Source organism: Falco rusticolus, chromosome Z, assembly GCF_015220075.1.
Source record: "Falco rusticolus isolate bFalRus1 chromosome Z, bFalRus1.pri, whole genome shotgun sequence".
NCBI classification, from domain to species: Eukaryota; Metazoa; Chordata; class Aves; order Falconiformes; family Falconidae; genus Falco; species Falco rusticolus.
In genome coordinates this window covers 25743937-25767033 of record NC_051210.1, presented here as the reverse complement: position 1 = coordinate 25767033, position 23097 = coordinate 25743937, and the positions used below count along the sequence as shown (strand labels likewise).

General features: G+C 39.3%; 1 protein-coding gene across 1 annotated transcript in view; it reads right to left on the bottom strand.

Annotated features, from left to right (window-relative positions):
• EFNA5 (ephrin A5) overlaps nucleotides 1–23097 on the bottom strand; it is a 213749-nt gene that overhangs the window by 19455 nt on the left and 171197 nt on the right. Inside the window, exon 2 of the mRNA XM_037374291.1 lies at nucleotides 22370–22662. Within this exon, the coding sequence (XP_037230188.1) occupies nucleotides 22370–22662 (293 nt within the window). The remainder of the gene's footprint in view (nucleotides 1–22369; nucleotides 22663–23097) is intronic.

The window sequence follows — 23097 nt, the reverse complement described above, 5'->3', positions numbered from 1 at the left end:
TACCATAAAATTAGGGCTAACGTTTCTGCACTAGCACAATATAAATTACTGATGTCATACTTTTCTATTGCAACAAACCAACACTTATTAACTAGAATGAAATAAAAACCTCAGATCTCATTACTGTTTTCAGCAGCATTAACAAAACCAAATACAGTTATTGTACAATATTAAGACTGTATTAGAGTAAATTGCTAATAAAACAAGTTAATACTATCAAATAGAACACTTAGAGAAAAATATATCCTCCTCATACTTTTCATAAGCACTTTTGTACTTTGATTTTCCCTTAGTATCACTAGAAACAAAATGTTTTTCTTCAAGCAGGCTATCTGTTTTGCTAATTTCCATCTCTAAGAGCTAGGCATAAGTAAATCCTTTGAAGAGACATTATAGTCTTATTAGAAATGACCTTCTCTTTTTGATCTTTAAAGCAACATGTTCACCCACATGGAATTTGTGGGTTTTGTATCATATTACTAAACCTTATATACTTTAATGGACTTCATATTATCCATGTCTAGCTCTACCACTGCTGACAGTATAATCAAAGCAGAGAGAAGCATTCTATTCTAGTCCATCTTCATGGGCTTGCCACTATCTTTAAAATATTTAGAAACATTTCTAGCTTCCTATGCTATGCTTGTAAATTTTGTCAGTTTATAAAAATACAGAAGTAATTATAAATGTTGTATTATGCTAGGTGTGTGACATGTACATACACATGAAAAGTTACCTCTGCTGCCTCTCCTAAGCAAAGCAACAAAATACCTTGTTTGTGTTTTGTGAAGGGGGAAGATGATGTAAAGTCAGGAAGAGATCTTCAAGAAGCTGCCTTAGGGTCAGGGGAAATTCGGAAAGAAAAGCACAGACAGAGAGGTTGTATTTTGTTGTTATTTAAAATGAAGGCAAGCAGTGTGAATAACGCAAGTCTGAATGTGTTTGAGTGCTCATGCATGCCCAGAACTTTGCAAATGCTGCTTAGAGAGAATACCATTGCTCAAAAGATTTCTGAAGGGCTTTTTCTCTTGGTAAAGCTCTAACAGTGCCTTGGCACAGCCTTTACAAAAAATGCCTTTATGTGCACAGTCAGCTCTTACATCAATAAATCCAAATTTGTGCAGGATGAAAACCAGATATGAAATTGGAAAGGTAAGGTTTGTAAGGCACATGACAGACCACTGTAACTCAAGCTACGCTGAAAAGTAAAGATTCTCAAGGCAGAGACTGTCTGTTTCATTACACCTACTATGGTGGGGTCCCTGGTCATGACCGAGTAGAGTACAAACACAGTAACAGATGCCAGCACTATATTAATACCAGTACATCTCTATCAGGTGAATTCCCAGTTTGCTCATGTCCTGCAGAGGGACTATTGAACCTTCAATCACTGTACCATATGAGCCAGAAATTTTTATCTTTCTTAACTCTTCGTTTTGTCACCTTTACCATGAAAACTTCTGGAACACATCAAGCTGAAGTTTTCTCTTTAACAAAAATTTGTCCAGTGTACCAGGCAATAGCAGTTTTAAACTTCTGGATCCTTGCTTCTTTCTTTCACTTGTCTAGCTTCTGTTCAGTGCCACAAGTCACACTCATGCTTTGAAATCCATATTTAAAAAAAGCCAACCTATGTGAGAATAGCCCCAGCCTCATCAAGTAAAACTGCTGCCTTGTCAGGAATTCTAAATGTTTCACCTGTGCCACAAAAGGACTGTAGACTGTCATAACTATGACTGTGGGAAAAGTCTAAAACACCCATGGGACAGCTAACCTTTCATTTTACTCTCCACAAATTATTTCCTTCTGTGTTTTTTTTTTTTTTTTTTAAGATTAATATATACCACAGGATGTTTAGCCCTATTTCCAGTGATCATTCCCAGATGAACTCAAAATTATATATATATATTTGTACACTTTTCTACAACTGGGACTCAAAAACTTTGGTAGCTTGGAAATAATTTCTTAAAAGCAATGAATACCACATCAGACTGCTGAAATACACAGGTACCTCTTGAGCTTTTCTCTTCCTGAATGCTGTAACAATTGCTCTTTCAGAACAGAAGCATTTCTCCACCTGTCTTCCAGAAAAGCCCATTTCACACTAACAACCCACCCAAGCAGATTGGGAATTGCCATTTCTCTTTGCCACCTGCTACTTTCTGATCTAAGTGAGCACCTCACAACTGCAAGTTTGCTCCTCTACTCTTTACATTTTAACCAGTTAAAGGAACTTGTGTAACCAAGCTGTGAGCGGCTTCTAATACGTGCTTCCCATATGTATCTAAGATCATACATACGGAAAACATTATGCGATAACACAAAACCACATACTTGAAACCTCCTTGCTGAAACATATTTCACTTCAAAAGAGATGGACAAAAACTCTGCCAAGTTAACTTCTCTCAACCACACCGTATCTATCACTGCTTGATTTAAGTGCCTCTGACCTAATGTGATGTCTTCACTCCTCAGTGGGTGGAGCCTTCAAGCCTGGCCATACTGGAGCAACACTGGTAGTCAACTGCACAACACCTATCCCATGTTCTGTAATTATGAAGAGCTACTTACATTTGTATCTCAGTTCCTGGCTAGTCCATATCAAAGAACATCTGCACTGGATATAATTCTGGTAGCTGCGCAGAGCTGCACAACAGTGTGCATCAAATGCTTCTTTCCTCTCATGTTTACAAGAAGGTTCAGTGTACTGAGTTTCTCTAAAGAAGCCTGGATACATGCATTTACCTTAGCATGGAAAAGAGTCACTCTAAGTCCATGTACCATCTCCTGGAGTTACTGCAGCAAAACATGCAGCACTCAGAGAAATTCCCAACTGAACAAACAAAACACTTGTCTGAGATCAAATCTCTCACTTTGGGGTGGGAGAAAGCATCAGGTCTGCAAATACATGCACGCTGTTTGATCTGGAGTCTTAAACAAGGGTAGCAGATGCCTCCATACACATCTATGAATTATATGATATGGTTATGTTGGCTGGATGTCAAAAGTCCTGAGGATGCCTACATGGATGCTGCAGTACCAGGTAAGGCAGGCTGTGCAAGCCTGCTGCTTGCCCATCCCGCTCTCACAGCTGCCTCAGGTGCCTACTGTCCTGGAGCATGGAGACACATGGGATCCAGCATGCCCCAGCAGGACTTCCAGCCAGGACAACAGTGAATCTGGGTCTGTCTCATGGCCTCTTTTGGAGACCGCATAATCAGAATCAATGACACAGAGGCATTCTTCTCATTCTGTGTTGCTAGTTAATTTTTAGGATCTCTTTAAGTTTTCAGTTCATCTTTTAGGGGTCACTGAATAATTTGTTCTTTAGCCAAGCAAGAGTGCTTGTGGTACACTGCTGCATTTTTCTGTTCTCCCCTAGTGAAATATCCTGCAGAGACAAGAATATTTTTTTCTTGGATCAAGTTTGTTTTCTTGTTGGTTGTTTTTTTTTGTGTGTGTTTTTTTTAAAGCCCATGAGGTGTGTAATCAAAGCTGGCACTGGAGCATCCTAATTACAAAACCCAGCAAGGAACTTTTGCACACATTTTGTGGACTTCAGATTTCTTGTTCACTGAATCTTCTTGCTGAGAAAGTAGAGATCATGAGAAAAGTTCAGGAGACAGAACCCAGATTCGAAGTGAATCACTTTTCATTTCTGCCTTTAATACCAAGATCAAATAAAGAAAAAATGACACTGTATTTGTAACATATTGTACCATTTTTGTGTGAGAAAACATCCTGAACTCCTCAGAAGGATGACTGATGTGGCGGGGGGGAAAGGAGATCAAGGTTTATGGTTTTGTTTTGTTTTATTCGAAAAAATCATGCATGTTGACACATAGCTGCAGAAAAATTGTAGTAGGTCTGAATGACTACCAGTGCTAGCTGCTTTCTGCTGAGCTGAAGTGACCATTTTCAGATCCTTTCAATCTGTGGTGAAAGGATCATTACCATGCTACTCCCAGGAAGTCAGTCCTCCTGCAAGTGAGCTCCTTTGTTATGAATATGGAACAGATGGAACCAAATCTATCTGCTCCATAGGAACAAAAACACTTACAACCTAGCTCTCTCTATTAAAGACTCTACTTGGCTCCTTTATAGCATTGGCTTTCTGTGCACTGCTGTGAGGTTTTGACTTTATAGAAAAAGGCACTTCATAAAAGCAATAGTTCCTACTCTTAAACTAAAAGCAGCCTAAGAACTGCAAAAGATGAATGCATAGTTTAACCCACGTGGCTCCTTGGAGATATGCAAATATTCGATTACTATTTTTTTAAGTTGAGAAAGGATTTTTTTTTGAGGAGGAGGAGGAAAAATAGCCATATATTGCAAAGACGGTGCATCAATGGCAGTGAAGTACATAGATGGCAATACGCTGCTCGCTGCAATAAAGGTTGAATCTAACTATGTTATTGCAAGAGGCAACATGGATTTTGTTTGTACGTAGGTAAGTGTGGATCAAGATGACACTTCTGCAAAGAAATCTGTATCCATCTTTAAAAATTGACTTTTTGGTAAGAAGACAACCCCCCCTGAAATTAGGTCCCCACCATGAATACAAAAAAGATTTAAAGCATCAATTTGTCTCCAAATATTGCCTCTTGTAGGGCCTACTCCCTAGATTTTAACAGAAACTATATCAATTCACACCAATTAACTTTGTAAATCAAAAATATGTATAAACTGTAGTTGAAACCAATAGATTTACGTACTGACTCTGCTCGTTAAGCAGGTGCATGTAGAGTGTCTGTCACTTCTTTTACTGTTAGAACAATAATGAATGTTTATTCTTAGCTACATGCACACAGATATGGTTTATATCAACTTCTCACAAAAACCCATACAACAAAAGTCAGAAGTCTCCTTTACTCACCATTTAATATGTTAATACATTTACTTTCTGTCTGCTTTTTCAGAAGTAATTGAAAAAAGGATTTCTATGGCAGGATGCTTTGATTCTAACTAAATCAAGTTGTCAGCCAAATCTCCCCCCACCAGTGAAGGCACAGCTTGCCTGAAGTCATAACCTTTGTTAGTGGAAGGGAGCTGGCCTTGAAACAGATCATGAAGCAGATGTTTATGCCAAATCAGAGTCTAGGGATACACAGACTACGGCAAATAAAACTCTTCTCCTGTCTGTTCAATCATTTCAATTCCCTGCAGTGTGAAATATGAACTTGCCAACAAATGGCCGGTGCACTATTCAGCACAGCAGGGAAAGCAAATGCCAGAGAGGCACCAAGGACTGGAAAACTCCTTCATTAGGTCTGCTTTTCAGCCCAAGCCTCAGCAGTGACATGTGGGAGCCACTTCCAATGGAAGATGATGGTGTTTGTAAAGACAAGTTTCCATCAGCTCCAATTACAGAAATCGTGTGCACTTGCTTGGGGGAGGAGAAGCTTCCTACGTCTGTATGCACAGACCACAGCCATTAGCAGCTTACAACAAAGGTGGCGGGGTTAAAAATATTTTTCTTTAGTATTTTCCCACCTGAGATATGACTACTGATAAAAGGCCCACCTACAGCCTCTAAAAAAAAACCTAAAAAAAAATCTCATCAGCTAAATGTCAGGGCTCTGCTACACAATTTATGACAAAAGCACTACAGGAGATCCCACTGCTGAGTAGTGGAGCATTTTCATACCAAGAGAGGGTACAAGCCCTGCTCTCAGCACCTCTGTGGAGCATGGCAGGACTCAGATGGCACCACAGCAAAAGGCCAAGACAGCCCAATGCTCCAGCACCCTGTTATTGGTCTCTCCATCTAGATGTTTCTGTCTGATTAAAGCATTACCTGTCTAGAGACACACACTTGCTCTTGAGAGATAGCTGTTTGAAAGTAGTTAAAGGTAAAAGAAACCTTGTACTTTCAAGTCAGTTTCCATCCCCATCAACACTACAATGACTCTTTTATGTGTTTCTAAGCTAACAGTTGCACTTTGTGTTAAAAGGAAGAAACCGCTAACAATACTAGACTATCTTTGCTCTTGATTATGGGAAAGCAGAAATGGAGCTCAAGGTGATAAAGAATATTGTATTTGCACATTAAAAAAACACCCAAACAAACAAAAAAGGTAAAATACAAACATACCATTCAAAAGAACCTACTGACAAGCTTTCAAGATGTTTACAATCTGCAATAGAGATCACATTTTCAGAAGAACTCAGTGCTTCATGTGAAAAGCATTTTAGAAACCAGGCCAAATCTTTGGATACCTAAGTGACAGCTAAGTACTTCTAAAATTATGACTCTAATTGGGAATGCTAAGCACTTCTGACATATGGCCTGTAATATGCCATCTATTTATTTTACCTATTTTTGGACTAGGATCAAGGAAGAACAGAATTAAAGTTGCATATGTGCAATTTACATGGAACAAATAACAGATATTGCATTTACCCTGGGTTTAGTTGTGTTGCTGGTGGTTGCTTTTTTTTCATTTTCTTTTTTTTTTCTTTTTTGAAAATTTGTGTATTCAGGTGCATTTCAGATCAGGCCCCTGAAGTCCAGATTCCACTTAAATGTAGATACACCGAAATCTATGTCATTTTCAATGACACTGACTTGACTGATGGTCAAGTCAAAAAAGACCATGATGATCAAATAATCTGCGTACACAGTTGTCAGATTTTTTTTTTTACAAGTCCATTGAAAATGAATCAAATTGATAATTTTTAGCATTCAATGCACATATGCTATCTCTATTTACTTTTCAAACCCAAAGCAAAACTATCACTGTGACATTCATGTCTATAAATAAAAAAGCTGTTTCTTCATGAAATATCACAAAAAAACACCACTAATTTTTGTCTTTTTTCCCCCTCCCCTCACAGAAAATTATTATTTCAGGGTCTTCCTCCTTCAGCCTAAAGCACAGTTGCTGAAGAGCTAGGGCAATTTTGGGAGAGTTTTGTTGTTGTTTTATTTGTGTGGCTTTTGTTGCTGACTTCTTTGTAGAATACACTTGCACTTAAAATTTCACCTCATTTTGATAAGGGTGAAGTGCAGATTTAAATGTACTTGTTAGCACACAGAATACCATATGCTGTTCACAAGCACTCTGTGAAACACATATATCCTTGTGGAAAATCCAGTGAAAAACTTGTGTACTCATACAAGTACCAAAAGTCCAATTTTAACATACATTTCTAAAGCACAGTGTCCCTCATCCTCATAGGTGACACAGTGCTGAAAATTTTCTCTTCCTTTTCTGCCTGCATCTTAGATGTGGCACCAGTTCCCCAAAATACTTAATTTTGCCTTATTTTTCACTCAAAATATTGTCTAGTTGACTACAAAGAAGTCCTAGGTAGAAATAGCTCTTCTCAGCTAGGTTAGCCTATTAAGCATGTTCCCAAGCTAACTCTTACTATACATCTTTTAGACCTGTGCTAAACCTAGAACAAATAATTGCATTTCCAAATTATCCCATAATTTGGTTAGAAGCAATGCTATCGTTTCTGATGAGAATGAGCAGCTGGTGTGGCTGTGTAGGGAGAAGTTTAAGGGTCTGAGAGTGCACAGCACCTCAACTCACCCCTCACAGCAAACACTGATTGTTACATAGAATGAGGTGCCAGGTAACTGCAAAGCTACTGGAAAAGGCAGTTTCTCCCTCAGTTAAGAAGGCAGCGATAGCATGGCATGACAAATAGTTTGGAGAACTCCACTGAAAACGAACATTTTATATTTCACATCCCAAGGACATGTTATCAAGGGCAAGAAAGAACTGGTCAGCTCAGCCTGTAGAGGAGAAAGATAACCTGGTCAAAGTGTAATACAAGGGCCAGGAGGCACTGGCATTTTATATTACAAACATCTTACCTTTCAGCAGAGTTAAAGGGGGTTAGAAGTTAGAAGGAAGGGGGGGACATCCAGCATTATGGTGTTTGTCTTCCTAAGTAACTGTTACACGTGATGGAGCCCGGCTGTCCTGGGGATGGCTGAGCACCTGCCTGCCCACGGGAAGTGGTGAATGAATTCCTTGGTCTGCTTTGCTTGCGTGCACGGCTTTTGCTTTACTTATTAAACTGTCTTTATCTCAACCCTTGATTTTTCTGACTTTTATTCTTCTGATCTTCTCACCATCCCACTGTGGGGGGAGGGAGCGAGGGGCTGCCTGGGGCTAAGTCACCACCAGGGTTAAACCACGACAGTATTTCATAATCACAATAGCTAAAGCCTTTAACACAAAAGATTACTTTTTATCAAAGATTTAACTAATACGTGACTTTTTCAAATTACTATTTTTATATATGTGTGTATATGTATTTATATAAAAGAGCATACAACTCATACACACATAGCTGCTAAATAAATACATGATAAATATAGGAAAACAGGTCAGTTGGTGGCAAAGAAAACAGTTACAAATATTTTGTCATTTATGAAAGAACAGTACCTCTAAGCCAACACTCGGCCTTAGGGAAAAAAAAATTAAAAAATAGATCTTTCACTAAATAGATTCACTGCAAATGTCAGACATGGTTATATTAAGCCATGGATATGATCAAGTTCTCAGACTCCACTGAATTAATCAGCTGCCCTGTACTACTTCTGGGGGAAGAGGGGGCACATTAACTTTGTGTCACAGGAGTTCCAAAACCTCCATGAAACACAATCACCCCTGCTGAAATCTCTTAAGTTGGATGCTGAACAGAAGCCTTCCCTATTACAGTCTGAGTATTAGCCATAGTAAGTTTCTCAGGGGAATAACACTACCTCTACCGATTTTATCATGCCCTTTCCTTGTGAAATACTTCACTGAAAATAATTGGAACCTAATGATGCTTCAGAGGAGTCTCTATGCGGGAAAAAGCAATAATAGGAAGAAATGTTATGTTTGAGACTATACATTCTTTTCACAGGATCCTTAGACATCCAATGGGAACTGTCAGAGCCACCAATCAATTAATTTTCTAATCTCTCTGTAATGAGTTTTTTCCTCCTTTAACCCTTGTTTGCCTCCTTTGTAGCAAACAGCTGATTTTTCACTTGTGTTTTCATTTCCTTCATTTTATACCACCCTAAAATGCTGAAGTGGAAGAAAAACGGAAGCTAGTCAGAACAACATATAGCATGCCTAGTCTTCAATTCTTTGGAACATGATAAGCTCAAAAAGTAGTACGCTAGGAAATGGATTTTTTCCTGTCCAAAACACGTGAAAGTGTGAAGGTCATGTTGGCAGCCTGCCCTGCATTGCTGTTAAACCCTGCAATATTCATGTTGACCTCTTTCTTATCATTCTAGTCATTTCTTCACACCATGTACTGAGTTCACGGACCAGTCCTACAGTTTTCCACAGAACTACTTGCAGATGCACAGAATATGAAGCAGTCACCTGTACTACTTTCTCCTGGAGATCTAAACAGGGCACAGGAAACCATCTTGAGGAAAAGAAAAGCAGGGTGCAGTCAAAGAAAGAAGAAAGCTTGAAGACAAAATGAACCAAAATGTGCTAAAACAGCAGTTAGATAGACATCTAACTTCCCCTATTGGAAATCTGGACTTGCCAAAAAAGATATGTGGGTCTGTTTTTTTTAACGTCATTCTGCTTTGTTGATTAACCTGTTTCTGCTCTTAAAACTAATTACACCATCTTGTGTCTCTGCTGTATAATTTTATCAGAGGTGACAAATCATGCTGGCAGTGACAGTCAACACTCAAGTGGCATGTATAGTAAAAGACAGTTTTCCTCAAATGAATTGCTGAAACCGTTAAATCTTTATCTAAATGCCCATAATAGCTGTTTTGTTCTCTGTGGCAGTTGGGAGAAAAAAATGTCTTCCAGAAAGCATTTTGGCAGCCAATCTGCTTGTTAATAAAACCTGGAGAAACATTTGTGATTAATATAAATAACTAATTCCACTTTTAATGCCTAAACGTGACAGTGACTAATTTACACAGTTTCGCCTGAGCTGCCACTGAGCAATGACAAGTGGGACTGCAAACAAAAAACGTTGTTGCACTGGTGTACGTTTCTAAGCAAAGCTACCACAGGTGCAGCACGACAGATGAGAAACCCTACCTCTGGCAACAGCTTCTCAGCATACTGGCTAATGCTCTGCTTGGGCCAGGGGGAAAGGGTCAGTGGTGAAAGCTTCTATGTAAGTTGAAAGTGGCAGATTTTGTACAGACATGGGAGCCAGTTACAACAAACTCTGAGGCTGTGAGGTGGCTGTTAATTAGTCGGCAGCATTTTTTAGTGCTGCAATGGAAGACAGCTAAACTCCTACCAACTTAAGTTCAAAACTCAGTACTGCAGCAAAGCATGTGGGCTGGAATGTGGGCACTTCGCAGCACACCACTGAGCAGCTGTCAAGGAGCTGCTTCATTCCTCAGAGGCAGTTTGTGATTGCACAACTACTCTAGTGAGACCCAGGTAAGATATACAGCACTATCAATGGTGAAAAATAAATAATATCCATATTTCAAGGCTTCAGACAACTGGTTTGACAACAGAAATCTTTGTCTTGAAATAAATGTGATATAAATGTTCTTACACATGATTATTAATTCAAAACTCCAGCTGCATTATAATTTGCCTGCTTATATTCAACATATTAATAAAATAATTTTAAAAGTCTTACAAAATCTAAGAACATTTGAGAACAGATTGCTAAACAATAACCTACCCATGTCATTTGCTCACATCTGAACTCCACAACACTGTCATCACCCTCACTGGAACATATCTTTATTTCTGACAAAACATGTTTTGCTTCTGCACTTCTCTCTGATAAAGAAACACATTTTCTACCTTGCTGATGTGCCTATGGACTTTTCACTATGCCATTCCTCCCTTCTACTTCTTGATGCTATTTACAGAAAGGACCTAAGGAAGCCAGATCCCACCTCCACGAAGCATGAATGAGAACTGCACAGATAACTCCATTTCCCTGGGTAAAAACAGGTTCATGACTTTTCTGTGCATCACCAGCCAGAAGCAGAGAGGTGTTAATACCAAGCCCTCTTCAAGAGGAGAGGCTGCATTCTTTTACAGTCCCCAAGATGTTGAAGACAGACGTCTCTTTTTCAGCCTAAGGCTACTTTATTTCTGCTCAAGATTTCTCAGGCAGAAACACATTCACATGTGTACAGACAGCAAGACCTGCTGCAGCTGCTGCTAGAGACCTTGACTTCAGTCTCAACAGAGGGCTTTGCTGCAGGATAATTCATTCTTCAATGCCTCACAGCTGAACATCTTCTGCAAACCCCTAAAATATTAGAGATAAGTAGTCCACAGTTTTTAATGATATAGGCATCAAGATACAGGAAGATGACCCAGTATTACTAAAAGCAGAGGTGTCAAAAAAAAACTACGTAGGAAGAAATCCAAGCCCCTATCTTCACAATATCCCCACTTACAACTCTTAAAACATAATGTATGTTAAGCCCTTCTAGTGTATTTTTCCCCGAACACATTTTAAACACCACTACAACTGAATTGTCAAGGCTCTTTAAATTGATTAATATGCTCCCATTCTGATTATCCTTCAAATAATTAAGATAATTTCACCCCCAGAAGATCAGCAACTGCAACGTTATTCCCCATATCCATCATGAGGAGCCTGGTTACCTTTGTGCACAGAGGTACCACACAAGTGAGACTCTGATACACCTTCAGGCCATTCTTAATTCCCCAAAGCAGTGCTGTATCTAGCTGGCTATACCACTTGATACTTTTAATATTAAATATCTATGATGTAAAAGGGAAGCCAGGGAGATTTTAGAGGCAGTAAAAATCTCATTTGACCAATAACATAGATCTGAGGATGACCTACTGCTTTCCTGAGGGAAAGTAGAAACATTTGGAAGTCTGAAAAGACTTTTCTGTAATTTTTCAGACTAAAGCACTTCTATGCATTTCTGAATACTCTGTGAAGAGTCTTATTCTATGTGATTTATATTGACTTGTCAAGAATCTTGGAGATAGCAGTATTAACTGCATATGCTTTTAATCCTAGAATCATTTAGGTTGGAAAAGACCTTTGAGATCATCAAGTCCAATCTTTAACCCAGAACTGCCAAGTCCATCACTAAACCACATCCCTAAACACTGCATCTACATGTTTTTTAAATACCTCCAGGGATGGCAATTCCACCACCTCCCTGGGCAGCCTGTGCCAATGTTTCACCACCCTTTCAGTGAAGAAATTTTTCCTACTGTGCAATCTAAACCTCCCCTGGCATAACTTGAGGCCATTTCCTCTTGTCCTATCACTTGTTACCTGGGAGAAGAGACCAACCCCCACCTGCCTACAGCCTCCTGTCTGGGAGTTGTGGAGAGCAGTAAGGTCCCTTCTGAGCATCCTCCTCCCCAGACTAAACACCCCCAGTCCCCTCAGCCGCTCCTCATCAGACCTGTGCTCCAGACCCTTCCCCAGCCCCGCTGCCCGTCTCTGGACACGCTCCAGCCCCTCAATGTCCCCCTTGCAGAGAGGGGCCCAGACCTGAACACAGGGTTCGAGGGGCGGCCTCACCAGTGCCCAGTGCAGGGGGACGATCACTGCCCTGGTCCTGCTGGCCACACTGCTGGGGACACAGGCCAGGGTGCTGCTGGCCGCCTGGGCCCCCTGGGCACACTGCTGGCTCCTGCCCAGCCGGCCGTCACCCAGCACCCCCAGGCCCTTTCCCACCAGGCCCTTTCCAGCCGCTCTGCCCCAGCCTGTAGCGCTGCGTGGGGCTGGTGTGACCCAAGGGCAGGACCCGGCACTGAGCCCTGCTGAACCTCATACAGTCGGCCTCAGCCCATTGGTCCAGCCTGTCCGGAGCCTAGAGTCTTGGCTACCTTGTCTGAATAGTATGCATTACTGTGGAATAAAAAGAAAAAGTTATTGAGAATTCCGCAACACTCTTCTATTTTACAGCCTCCTTTAATATCAGAGGGTTAAGTAACTTAGAAACAGATTTGCTTCTTCTAAATCCAAGTATTTATGAAAATATGGACTTGAATGTTGAATACTAATTTATGAAACAAGATCATCAACCAATTAGTCAGCATGCGGATGCATTTTTTCATTGAGGGAGTCTGGGTTTGGTCTATTGCTTGCAGGCATGCATATATAACTCTGTATCATGACACAGTACCACCAGAGAAAGTGTTGCCTTGGTGAATTAGCCTGAGGAACAGGGAGACTAACATGATGATGACATGGAGGCAATGAAGTACAACACTGTTATTCCAAGTGTCACTGCTATGTTATTTTAATTTCTGTTGGCATCTGCTCCGTGTTACAAAACACATACTTCCAATACAACAGCTCATTAAACAGGTTTCAGTTTGCTCAGAAATCAAATTAGAACACTGTTACAGAGTTATAAGTCCTCAGATAATTATTAATAATACTCTCCACTCCTATGAATTCTTCCATTCAAGGAATCCGCATGCTTCATCTTATTAATCTCATAACATCCCAGTGAAGTACCACTGCAAAAAGCCCACCCACCACTGAAATGCAGTCACCACCAAGATGTTAAGTTGTAGTGTTGAACATCAAAACTGATTTAAAGCAAGGAATGATGAAAGGACCATCAGGATTTAAAGGACTGTGTGCAGTTCATTCAATTGTACTTCCAGCAGAACACTGGAATTTAAATACTTACTTTTAAGAAAGTTGCAATGGGATTTCTACTAGAACCACAAATGTTAAAAATTACAGTAATCCATAGCCACCAGTATGGAACATTCAGTCACCATTTCGTTTAGGGCAGGTGTGTCACATATGGCCTTATCAAGTTCTTAATGCTCCTTGGAGGTCTTTTATCTAAGTTCTAACCAATCTATCTTTTTAACATCTGTGATTTGATGATCATACAACAATATTTAATACATGCTTTACCCTACAAAATGAACTGGCTTTCATTGAGTATGTTTGGTGAGAAAGAAAAAAGACAGAAGAAAGAAAACCTTGTCCCTCACCCTTTCTGTCTGTGGGCACTCCCTCATTGCTCTAACATCTGAAATCAGTACCTCAGTAGAAAGCAATACAAGGCACTGGTCTTCCCACAGGACCTTATACAATATGCTCATGAGACAGCTTTCAAAGTTGCAGATGTGTAGTATGTCCTCCCCTCTTTTATATTTCTGCTGCTATTAGGATCTTAACAGCACTTGAATTTTTAAAGCACATGAATCCAAATCATCTTCTTTAAACTTATCTGAAAGACATTCATTCCCTTTGAAAAACTCAAACAAATGAGATCAGCACTTCCATGGGTTCTCTCTTCATTTTCATTTATGGATTTCTCCCGAGTCCCAAATTATTCCACAGCTTTTAATGCTCCCTTTGAGGAGCCTAAGAACTCTACCGATGTCAAAATCTATTAGACATTGGTGATTGTTTCTGCTTTCTTTTTAGCCGGACCAGCACTTGATTCTTCTGATGCTTTCTAACAGAAACCAGTCCTTTAATCTACACACTAGGCTAAGCATGAATTCCCTTTTAAAGGTCACCTTCCTTGTCTGTCTAATGTTATCAAACAAAAATATTTTTTTTAAGTACACATTTATCAAACCCTTTCAATTGCTTTGATTTCATCCATAACATCTAGAGTGATTCTGGTAAACCAGCCATCAAAGCAGGATTTGTAGTAGAGTGGCATGTCTGAGCCCACTGCTGTCAAAGTAGCATCAGTGTTTATGCTGATCAGATCTTGATTGAAAGGTTAATGGAAGACCTGGCAATAAACAATGTTTCCCCAAAAGGAAAGTGCAATTAACACACTAAAAATGTTTGTAATTCTCTCAGCATCCTTTAATAACACTCTTTAGTCAGCCTTCATTTTTTAGCTTTTGGTGAGAGCCAGGATGTCCAGAGAGAGAGAGAGAGTTCCAAAAGGGATCTTCTGACCTCATGTCTTCAAAAAGCAACAAGAAAACACAACACGAGCAGCACCTGCATTAACCAACACCTCCTGAATTGAAGACAGATGGCCTTTTTACACTTGCTGAGAGACAAGTCCCATCTTCACTTTCAAAACAAAATATCTGCTATTTAAGTCAACCATTTCAACAAGGAAAAAAAATTTTAATAACAGTCTAGCCTACAGAGTAAATACAATGACTCCACTGTCCCTGGTATAAGCTGAGTATGGCATGACAAGACTTACCATCAATCTGCTCTACTCATTTCTCCAGAGGTCACACAGCTCTCTAAAGCTAAAGTCCAAACTGTGCCCCAAGTCAAATCTTTGACTTTGAGTCCTGGTATTGACAGACTCAAGGGGAGGAAATACCCAAAGCAAGCCTTTTACAGCATATAAGTTATTGATACGAGGGGAAAAAAACATCCAAACAGGTGTTTTGCTGGAAGGTCTTCTCATACAATCATAAATTGTGTTCAGTGGAAAAAGCAAAATAACCTGTTCTCATGTATGGATAGTCTTATTTTGTCCTACAGAAAAATGTACCATGGGTATTGGTCAAGAAGCAAAATAGAGATTTAGCCAAGGACCTTGTGAGACAAGTAGCATTAGAAGAGTACAAAATGACCAACTGTCTGAACAAGCAGATACACAGGGTATGCGATGGGTGATTGCAAGAGATACCCACTCCGTATCACAATTACAAACAGAAGAACAGAAATTCCCAGAAATACAAAGTAATGCAATTAAATGGAAAGTAATTTATTCCCCATAACTGTAAGGACACTGTGAAGAAGAATCAGTATTAAGGGCATTGGTGAACATCAAGAAGCAATTCTCTTTTACATAAAGGCAACTTTAAAATCAGACTGACAGTGTCTTTACAATTATAGTGGCAAATGCATAGATAAAACATCCATTGTGCTTTCTTTGCATTTTCAAGATGGTATAATTTGCCCCTTACAATGAGGTCAGTTTGCTGGTTAAGAGATTTGTCTTTACTGGTATGACTGCTTACAGAGAAACCATATATTCTAAGCGTTGGAGGAAAAAAAAAAAGAAAAAAGTGTTTCTAAAGTATTACTGATTAAATATTACTGTGCTAACCCAGCTGGAATACAGTAACAAAAGAAACAGCTGACTTCCTCCAAAAAAAAAAGTAATGTAACCTAACCTAACCATTAGCCAAGCTGCCTACAGTAACCTTTGATTGATTCTAATACTCTCCAGGATGCAACTGAGCAGTCACAGTGGTTTCTTTAGGTTATCTCCTTTTCCAGCAGGGATTTCCTCAAACAAGTCAGACTCAAAGTCTGAGGAATACTGTACATATGCCCTCAGACAGCACCTCCTACCAGCAGACCTACAGTCAGTGGTATAGACTGCTGTACTGGCAACACCAACTGCTTCTGGACAGGCAGGATTTCCAGGTCTATAACAGGATGAAAAAAAAAAAAAAAAAAAGAGAAGTATAATTTTTGGGCAGGACTCACATTTACCCTTTCTGATAGGTCAAGATTGCAGTTCATAGTTTTTCTGTTTTGTGCTCCCATTACATCGATCTAAACCTCTGGCAAAAATGCAGAGATACCTAAATCAAATAATCACCTTACAGTGAGTTGTGTCTGTTCATGCAAAACATTGATACCCACTAATATTACACTGGTGCTCAAGCAAAAGCAATGAACTCTATGCAGCTGTTTAATACCATTTCTTGAGCACATGAAAAGTATCAAGTAACAGTTAATAAACTATAGTGTAAAGATTTCTCAGTAGTTTTCTCCTGTATAGTATCACAGGCTACTCAGCTTTGCCTCTATCAAATCCCCTTTCTTAATTCTGCTGTATTGAAACCAATCCTGAAAAAATAACAGCTGAGCTGGCAATCTGGGAAGCCATCCCAGGTTCTTAGTCACGGAAAGCTTTTGTTAGATCTGTGTTAACTTCCACAAAAAGAGGACAGTACCCTCCTATGCTAACTGCTGATTTGTACAGGGATATGCACAGTTCCTCCCTGTGAGTTGAGACTTCTAAACTCTGTCAATAATTCTTCATTAACAACCAAAAATCCTTACCATGACCACCACCAAGCAGTGGTAGTTCTGTGTCCATCCCCATCTCCAAAATTCAGTGGCTAGGCCACCTGGAGAAAGCATTCCAGTACAGGTTCTACTGCAAACATCTCAGGTGGAAAGGAGGGAACAGGAACGAGGCAACTTGATGATACTGATTCTAAAATATGCTTACAGCTTTGGGACAAAAAGCCAGTCACCCTCCCAAAAATTGACTTGGTCATGGAACATGGAATTGCATGGAACAGAGAAACTGCTAGAGGATTGCAAGAGAAACTAAAGGAAAATAACAGCACAAGCAAACACAAAACACTTAAACACACACTTCACAAAACATAGCAGAAGGGAGAAGAGAGGCTAAGTTCAGCTTAACTGTCATCAGATACTGTTACTCCCTCAACAAGACTTCAGCTACAGGACCTTAGTGGTAAGATGAGCTACCTACCTAATTAATAGGCAAAAGAAAGACAAAAAGAAGTGGAGGTATTAGAAACACTTTTTTCTGCTACTCTTTTTTTCCTTAAGATCTTTTGAATCAGAGAAGCTTCCAGAGGTGTGCAGATGGTTGTAGAGATGGTCCAGCTACCTGACAGCTGTTAGAGAAAAATGACAGCAGGATTCAAACAGTTCCATGGATTTTGGACCATGGTGAGGATGACTTCCAGTCACAGAGATGGAACAAGCTACCAGAAGAGAGATAATTTTATATTCAAAATTATGAAAAATCACAGGTTATCCTATAGAAGCAGCAGCTAAGACTGTTAGGGTGGAACACCATTTGAAGAAAAGCCCTCAGGAGGTAAGAGTCAAAAATTTCAGGAAAAGAAGGAAATAGTGCAGAGAAACAAGAATGCTAGGGAACAAATGCAAACCTGAAGAAAATCAAGGAAATAGGTAACAGCGGGTTCTCTAGCGATGTATTCTATGAGGAAAAGGAGTACAGGAGAGCTGGATGTTATTAAGAAGAAGGGTATATACAACCGTATGTACAATCTCATAAACTCAGTTTCTTAAGTTAATCACAAATTTAAGAACTATTAAAAGTATTATTTGCAACCATAATTACATCAAAGTCACAGAAGTATACTATCCTGGTGTGTTCAGGAGCAATATGGTTACAATGAAAGTTTCCTGAATTGACAATCAGCAGATGCATGCAAATAAATGGTGACAATGAATATATCGTGATAAAGATACATTATTAAAGGCAATACAAAAAAACAGCACAAGTATTTTGAAACAAAATGAGAAAGACACATGCATGAACTCAAACTAGAAAGAAACAGTAACAAAAAATGGTTACATAAATAAATCCCTGGTGGAAAATAGGATTTTAAAAAGATGAAACTAACTCTTTTCTCAGTAAGAATGGAGAAAGAACCACTTTATGTTTAGCTACATTAACCTAAAGCCCGCTAACTGCCAGCAAAAACCTCCAAGAGAACAGCAGAGCTGCAAGAGAACTGTGAGCAAGGGTAAACCTACCTGGCCATTCTGAGAAAAGGGTAGAAGCAAATATAAATTACAATAATAACAGTGACCAAACGACTAAATAAACAATCCATATAAAATCTTGAAGGACATGATAAAACCAGCATAGATTTTCAAGGATAAATCATGTCAAATACCAAATTATTTGATGGAATAACTGGACCTATCACTCAGAAAAAAGCATATGCTGCAGCTTAGTATCAGTACAACTTCTGACACTACACCAATGATACATAGTTTTCAAGAAAGAAAGCAATGTGGTCCAGCTTAAATTGACACAGGAGCTTGGTTCCGAAACCGCAGTCAGGACTCTGCAGTAATCCGTACTGATCCGGTTATAGTAATGTCTTAATTTTTTTTTATTTCAACAGCCCTGATGTATATTTGCCAAGTTGTTACTAGTATTTTATTGAACACTTAGCACATTAATAAAAATAAACCACACGCAATTAAAGTAATGAAAATTATACCTGTATTTTGAATTATCTAATTATATAACATTATACATTTTAGGATCTTTTTTTACCCCTTCCTTGCTTTTGTGTTTGTCTCCCCTTGCACAGTGTCCCACCTTAACCTGCGTACCCAAACCTATGCTCCCTTCTGAAGGACATTAAAATCACTGTTGTACCAGCAAATATTTAGGTTTTGCTTTCTCTATATTTCATTTGCTTCTGTTTCAGCAGTAGTATTATTTTGTCTGTTTTCAGGCTAATGTACACTGACCTGATGAGCACCTGTTAAGAACTAAGTAAAAATTGAGACTTTAGGTCATGATGTAATCTTTACTTTCCCAAGCCCACTACTGTGCAACCCCTAAGTAAATAAAAGTTAATTTTCTCTGAAAATATTTAATAACTTTTTCCTCTTTAAAAAGTAACTCAATCAGTACTTGTTGACTGCATGTCTGTGATGCTGACTCCTCTTCTTTAATGCAAATTTGATATCAGAAAGATATTTTTTCCTTGTATTTTCCTAGAATGAACATGCAAAGAAGGGAGATCCAAGTTCATCTAAGCAATATATGAAGGCAATGACATAACAAAGGAAAGTGGCATTTTCCAAACAATAGGTCAGAAAAAAAGACAGTGATTTTTCTCAGATTACTGCAGTTTCTAAAAATAATTGAAGCAAGAGGCAAGTCATGTTCTTAAAAGGTAAACTGCAAAGATTTTCAAAAAAGCACCAGACAGCAATTAAGCTAAACATCTATCCAACCACTTCTTATTTCTGTCTTTCCAGAGGTCTAGACTACACAAAGTATTTTCTAACCCTTAAACAGAATATACCAGACTGATGCTACATAGTGAGCCTTCCCTCTCCCCTGCACAGAGGACAAAGGTTTCAGATCTGCTGAGGAAAGGAAACCTTCCATGCTGAAGGAGTGATTTCTTCAACATGCAGATATAGAAAGGTAACAAGGGTGGTGTCTGCAGCCTGGACCAAAGCCTGTTTACAGTTTGGATGAGGAAACAAGGAACAACATCTCACCAGCTTGTTTCTTCAAGAAACTAAGATAAAAACATCCCAGGATGGACAACTCTCCCCTGAGAAGGTTTACCTGTAATTAACTTAGTGTACAGTGCTTCCCTGCAACTGTGGCAATGCCAACCTTGTTACTGCTCTCAGCAGAGTGAAACATGAAGGCAAAAAATAAATTACGGAAAAGAAGGAAAAGTGCTTTTGTGTCTCTGAAACGTGCCTAAAAATTTGATTTCAGTGAATACCAGGCCAGTAAGCTACTAGTACATGAACACCTATTTGCTGCTATTTTTTTGCTATTTTAACTTTCATTAAAAAAAAATAATTCCATCTAAATGCATTTGAATATCATAAAACTCTTCATATTTTAAAGCACTTTGGAACAATTATTTTGAAGGGAGCCCTTGACAGTTAAATGACTCCGTTAAATGAATGTTATAGAAGACACATAATGGTTTTTAGTGAAATATTGAATTTAACCACAAATGAAGAAAACCAGGCATAAGCAACCTGGGTGTATTTGAATAATAATGTCTTGCTTGAGAGTTCAATGGCTTTTGTATGTTTTAACAATGAAGCCATTAGCTAGACAGACCAAGCTGATATTTCTCATATTTTTTTCCTTCACTTTCATGTTTGGTTTTCACCTTTAGTTTCTTTCCTTTTTTTTCTTTTTTTAGAAAACAAATTTTTTTATTGTAGGTTGGGTTTTTTTTGTGGGGTTGGGTGTTTTTTTATGCTTGCAGCTACTGACGCCATCCCTGTGCTGCATTTTATTGTGATCATGCGATGGTAAAGATTGCTTTCCTTAGTTAAGTATTCCTGCTTGTTTTACTGATGATGCTCAGGAATGGAATAAAAAAACCCCAAAACCAACCAAAAAAAAAGGCACCAAAAATCCAGTGTTCCAAGGGGGCCTAGTATTAGAGTTTGAATGACACAAAACTCCTGTTGAAATTAACGGGAAGCTTTTGTGAGTTAAGTCCTGACAGAAGCAGGACTGGTTCTACACAGTGCAGATTTATTTATCCTACAACATTATCCACTTAACTCTGACAGATAACACAACTTCTCATAACCATATTAAAAAACAGTTTTAAGTAACATTTCAGTTTATTATTATTATTATTGTTGTTGTTATTGTACTTCAGCACAGGAACAAGGCACTGTTCTTCTGATGCTGAACCACCACTCATTAGCGGGTTTTATTTGCTGGAAGAAAAAGAAATGAATGGAAAACTATCCACTAGGAATGTATTTCCCTACAGATTACGAAAGGCAAAGAAAAATCTCAATGCTGAAGAAATGAGGCTGAAAAACAGGGATCACATATACTCAGTGAAATGAGGTGGAATGACCGTTTCACAGTAGAAAGGCCAGCTACACATATGAAGGCAGTATTTATTGGGATCTACAGTCTTGTCTAAAGCTTTCAACTCTCTAGTCTGACACTAAAAACAGGAAAAAAATACGTTGCTGAAGCGAGCAAACAAAACTTGTTAGGAGTGGAAGATTCAGGTACAAACCAAACTGATGAAATAAGATCTTTGCTGGAGGATTAAAGAGATGAGACAGCTGAAGCAGTATCAACTGCACAGTGGGGTCAGGGAATCAGTCTGCTTAACCCACTGTTTTTTAACCTCCCAGGTTTTTTTTACTTCCTTAGACTCAGATGTCGTCCTGCATCTCCACTGGGTGCCCAGAGCAGCCCTGATGGAGGCCTCCACGGAGGAGACCCTCGAGCCCTGGAAGGGTGCTCCCCGTTGCTTCAGGGAGCAAGTGGGAAAGTGCAAGAACCCATCCACCCTCCTCTGCTTGCCACCTGCTCCCACGGCACCCCCTGTCGCCCATGCTGACATCAACAGCTTGTCCAAGAAAAAGGCAGGAGGGGAAAAGGGGAGGAATTAAAAAAGGAGCCACTTGGTCTGATGCTAGAAGTATTCATCCTAAGTAAATATAACTATAAATACCACTGGACTACTGACATCAGCAGCTACACCACTTACAAACTTGGCAGACCCCACTTTCCTTGGGTGATAAATATTACAAAGAGTATTTCATCTGACCAAATAAGAAAATTCAGGAATTTCACATGCAGAAGATTAATTATTTTTTCTCATCTTTGGGGACAGCTTCCCTCCTACCCCTCTTGCCCCCTCCTCCTCCTCAGAGTGCTGGAATAAATGTAATAGTGCATTTTGCTCTAAAAGTCAGCCACGGTTCAGTGAACAAGGCTGCTATGCTATTTCATGTGAGAAAAGAAGCTGTGATTTAATCTTATTTTCACTAGCTAGATTGCTAGCTAATCTATCTGGGGATGGTTAAGTCTGCATTCACTGTAAGACATCTGCATTATATATGGTTTGGCCCGCTGTATTTGCACAAAGCCTAGGTGAAAAATTAGCTGGGTTTCTTGCACCTGCTGTGCAACAGTGGTAAATCTCTGTATACTCACAGATGTAGAAATATTCCCGGCCTGGCCTGAACTCAAATCCTAGTGAGAAGGGTGTGAACAGCTGGAATTTTTCCGAGAACTTCAATGGTCCATTCGGGGAATGTGGCCGATTACACTCCCACCTTTTGAACCCTTTGGAGGTGTGATCACAGGAGCTGTAGCCATCAAAGTTCACCATGTATAGAACATAGCGTTCGGTCTTATCTTCTGGCACTGAGTCTTCATAGTGAGGGCAGAACACATCCAGGTAGTCATTGATGCAGACATCGATGTGGTAGTCGCCCCGCTGGAATCTGAAATCACAGGAAGAGTTCAGACATAAGCACAGTTAAGTCAGGATGACCTTGTTGCAGGGTAATGTTCTCATAAGATGGGCATCACTAAAGGCACTTAATTTCACTCCAGCCATGCACATCGACTCTCAGAAATAACCCTTACAATTCACCAGAGCTATCAGAGACTGCTTATGCAGAACTATAATCATACGACCTTCTGGATAAAGGTTTTGCTCTCTTCTCTTACAAAATGAGTTGTTGCTAACACACCCCAAGATATAGGCTATCTTTCCCTATGGCTTATTGAATAAACAAAGAAACTGTCTGCTTTATTTGGTTGTATTTTGCCTTTTTTTTTTTTTTTAATTGCAGAAAGAAGCAAGAAGCAGCAAAGAAGCCAAAATTGTATCAGCCTCCCCAAATCAGTGTCTATATAAACATCTACATATGCAT